The 4,538-nt window shown below is 48.2% G+C and overlaps 1 protein-coding gene across 1 annotated transcript in view; it reads right to left on the reverse strand.

Annotated features, from left to right (window-relative positions):
• PML (promyelocytic leukemia) overlaps positions 1 to 4,528 on the reverse strand; it is a 19,269-nt gene extending 14,741 nt beyond the window's left edge. Inside the window, exons 1-2 of the mRNA XM_006020332.3 lie at positions 4,278 to 4,528; positions 1,664 to 2,150 (exon numbers count right to left, since the gene is read on the reverse strand). Coding sequence (XP_006020394.3) covers positions 1,664 to 2,150; positions 4,278 to 4,431 — 641 coding nt within the window. The 5' untranslated portion in view covers positions 4,432 to 4,528. The remainder of the gene's footprint in view (positions 1 to 1,663; positions 2,151 to 4,277) is intronic.
• Between the last annotated feature and the right edge of the window lie 10 nt (positions 4,529 to 4,538).

Below are 4,538 nucleotides of genomic sequence, written 5' to 3' on the forward strand. Positions count from 1 at the left end.
AGCCCCAAGGTTTATGATTTAACTCATTACAGTGTTTCAATCTGCCTAATAAACCAGAATTTTAAGGATCCCGAGTTGGACATTTGTAGCCAACAACATTAACAGAGCTCTGAAATGAGAGAGGCAGTCCCTTCAATCTGCAGAATTGCTGACCAAAGGTAGTAGATCTAGAGGTAGGTAAGTCAGTCTCCAGTCAAATGATCAATACTGGCTTTCCATAAAGGGTTGGATCACAGCACGGTATGCAACATGTGCACAAGGAGAATTGTGGAACTACAGCAAAGGTGTTGAGGAACAAGGATTCTGCCATAGTGGTTGAGAGCATTTAGCAGTGGCCAAGTTATATAGGGAAGTATGGTTTGGGGTGAAAGACCAGGATGTTCTTGGATAATTATATACTGTTTTGTGTACCCCCTTGTTTTGACCTGTAAAGAACCCAGCCTGAACATACAAGCCTGCTACCTCCTCCAAACTGAGCCTGATCTCAGTTGAAGCTGTAAAATCCAGGCTTCTAGATCCAGAAGGGTGTTATGTCAGGGTCGACTTGGTAGTTTTACTAAAAAGGTAGATTATGGATATATGCAGGATGGTTTGGATAGGGACGGTCCTGCCTCAGACAGAGGATTGAACTAGATGATCGATGGAGGACCTTCCAGTCCTTTTTCTAAGTCAGGGGTTCAGCCCCCCAGGGAAGAGGAAGTCATAGCACAGCCAGAGGTGGGAATTCCTGCCTGTCCCCTGTGGCAAGGGCAGAAGTGGGCAGAAACAGGGATTACCAGCCTGACTTTACAGATAGGGAGTCTTGGCACAGACAAGGAGTATGGCTCGCCCAGGGTCCCACAATGAGTCAGCGACAGAGCTGTGGTAACTTTAACATTCATCTGAACATGGACTAATCCTTCATTTATTTTCCCCACAAGCAAGCTTTCAAGTGATGTGGGCCTGATAGGCCCAATTATTACAGTGTAATCTGGTGGCCATATTCTTGGTACAGGACTGAAGTAATTCCTCCTGGGCACATCTACACGAGACATTTACTGTGGAGCTGCCTAATTAGCTCTGCAGTAAACACCTCTGCATCTACACATGTAGCTCTATTAGGCCTCAGGAACCTAATAACCCTGCCACAGGATAGTACTTGTGCATACAAGTACTAGCATGCTGTAGAGTTTTTTCACGTGCAGCAGTGCATGTGTAGACGCTGATGCAGCTGGCTGAGGCAGGAGACTGCTTCAGTGTGGGAAGCTGCCCGCTGGCTAGCCCCACACTGATGCACCCTTGTGCCCCAGCCAGCCCCTCCACAGCACATTTTGTTGGGGGGGGGGGGGGCAGCCCCAGGCTTGCAGGCTGACCCCCAGGAGCCCCATGCCAGCAGGGGCTACTCCAGCCTGGCTCAGTGTGCTGCACTCCCAGTCACACGTGCAAATAGTGTGTCTGGAGCAATAAACTCTGGTGTGATAAGCACCAGAATTTATTACAGTGCATTAGTAGGCATGTGTAGATGCACCCACTGAGGACACCAAGATACTCCATCTGGTCCTGGATAGGGTATAAAATCCTCTAGACACACAGTCCTGTCATTCAGCCTCAGAGCTCCCTCCTAATACCCTTCACTCAACATACTCAGAGGATAAGCTGAACACAGCTGGCTGTATGCTATTACCTTGTAATTTGGCTTTGATTCCTATGGGTGAGACTGGAACAGTAGAGGTTGCTGGACCGTCTCTCTTCTTCCAGGAACTGTGCAGCAGATCCTACCCTCACCTCGCTCACCTTCTGGATCTCATGGCTGTTCTTCTTGAAGAACCACTGATGATTCTCAAAGCACTTACTGCAGAAAAACTCCTGGCACTCAGAACACCTGAACTGTGCTTCTTCTTGGCAGCAGTCACAGACCAAGTCAATGCCTGTGACAATCTTCTTATAGATGTTCAGCTTCCACTGCAAGCTGGTGTACAGCAGGTTGTCCTGTTCTGGAATCCCTCTGGCTTGCGAGATAGGAGCCTCGCAGATGGGGCATTGGCCAATGGGCTTGTTCTCTTGCAGACAGTCAGTGCATAAGGTGTGAAGGCACGAAAGGAGCTTGGGGTTTTTAGATTCTTTCTGGCATCCCTCACAGAGCAGAAACTGGAACTCTTCCTCCATAATGGCTGGGACAGAGAGAGAGAGAGAGAGTGTGTGATGGGCAGTTATAATAATTGTACACAGCAGATGTGTAATTACTCCTGAACTTTTCATTTGCACCTGCTTACTGACATGTTGCAAACTTTTAGCTTGGGATCTCATGCATGCTGGCTTGCTGCAGGAGAGCATTGCTTCCAGCCACCCTATGCTAGTACAGCTTCATGCTTTCCTTATCATGGGTCTTACCTGAGTGACAAGAGTCTTATAATTCATAGAATCATAGCGAAGTAAGGCTGGAAACAAACTGAGGAGGTCATCTAGTCCAACCCACTGCTCATGATGGGATTAGCCCTATCTAAACCATCCAAGACAAATGTGGCTATACACAGACCCCATTTTATCCTGGGACAAAATGCAATTGTTCAGATGTCCATTCCCATGGTTCTGGGATAAACCCTAAAAAGTTCATGGGACAAGAAGTACTAATAGGGAGGACTGACATATTGTCTTATGGTGATGTAGTAATGTGCCATGTCACCGTATGGAGTGCTACAGCAACGTAGCAATTACATGGGTCTACACATAATTGCCAGCTATGTTGCCATAGCGGTGCACTTCCCTGCACCATAGCAATGAAATCTAACCATACATCGTGCACAAAGCGCAGTAACCACCCATATTGCACCATGCTTTAGTACTTCTAAAATGAATTACTAAAGCACGGTAACATGTAGACACACCCATAATTTATCCTGGGACATCACAAAGTGCATCTGAACAGTTGTCCTTGGATTACATCATTGAATCAATGGCAGAAAAGTAGCAGTGCATTATTCAGCTGCTCGCAGAATCCTGATTAGAAGAGCAATGTGTATATATGCCAATCCTGGGCTATTTCTGTTCTGGGATAAACACAGGTATAACATGTCCAGGAACAAATGCGACAGCTGTTCCTAGCCTGTATGTCTAAACTATCAATAAAACTGCATGAACAACCATCTCACACACTTACCAGACACAGCACCCTAAGACACCAGGAACACTTTAACAGGTAGAGCAAGGGTATGAGGGCACTGTAAGTGTCTTGCTGCTGTAGTTTGCTAAAATACACTGAAGAGCTCCAGTACTATGTACCTCTCCAGGAGGTTATGAGGGTCCCAAGATAAATTTGGGATTCTACTAAGCTGCAGCACTTTACAGTCCTCCTGCAATGTTGCAGCAAGGCAATGTTTCACTGCCATCTTGGGACGCCCGCTGATGCCTCACTTAGCCACCATGGACAATGCATGCTTGGTGGTGCTGGATAATTGATGTTATGGTGAGGAACGTGAAGCTGGTGAGGAGCCTGCTGCACGTGAAAAAACACTGCCGCAGGCTAGTATTTGCATTTACAAGCCGTTATATTTAGCATGGGGGCTGTCATCTGGCAGCCTGGCATGGCCTTAGGCTGGGCATGACTGTGGTCAGGGTTCTTTGGGACAATCCTCTGGTGGCATCGACAGGAAGTTTGGGGTGGCCCAAGAAGTATTTTGCCCTGTAATCCCATCCTAATATGACCTTCATTTAGGGCTCTGTACTTGAAGCGGGATATTGTTTTACATATTAAATTAGTAAATATGCATAGCTAATGCTATTCTCTCTTTAGGATGTGTAATGCATTAATAACAAGCTTTAATTGGGCATGGATTAGCTTTAAAAAAGGAACTGGGAATAAGATATGTCAGGGCCCAAAGACAGGGCCCACTTGCCTCCTCTCCCCAGGTAAGAACCCCTTGCTAGAAATTTGGGGGCTGCTGTATCTCAGCATTTGCAAGCTTATCTTGCAGCCGCCTGGCATGGTATATGGATGTGGTCTTGCAATGCCAGCTGATGCCACATTGTCCCATTCTGGACAACACATGCTGTGTCCCCCTGTGCTCCCCCTCTCAACCCTGGGGGGTCTCATCTCTGTTTACCTGGCAGATCATGACCCCGGGAAACAAATACAGGTACTCCTCACCTAACGTCGTCCCGGTTAACGTCGTTTCGTTATTACGTCTCGGATCTATTAGAGAACATACTCATTTGAAGTCGCGCAATGTTTTTTTACGACGTTAAGCGAGGAGTACCTGCACAGGAGCAACCAGAACAGCAGCTGAAGGCACGGTCCCTACCTGGAAAGCAGCAGCTTAGCAAGCTTGTGCGCTCAGGCTCCAGGGGCCAGCTGGTTTCTGCGGCAAGCACAAAGAGCTTTGTCTCTCCCTGAAACCTTTCCGCCCCGGTTTCACTTTCTCTGCAGGAGGAGGAGGAGCTGGAGGAAGTTTCCATTGCTGCCGGGCCCGGGGGAGAGCAGGCGCTGGCTGCGGGCGGTGGCGAGGCCGGCGCTGCCCGCTCGCATCTCCCTGCGGCGGCTCGCGGCGGCGCGGCGCGGCGCG

Source organism: Alligator sinensis, unplaced genomic scaffold (assembly GCF_000455745.1).
Source record: "Alligator sinensis unplaced genomic scaffold, ASM45574v1 scaffold1097_1, whole genome shotgun sequence".
NCBI lineage: Eukaryota > Metazoa > Chordata > Crocodylia > Alligatoridae > Alligator > Alligator sinensis.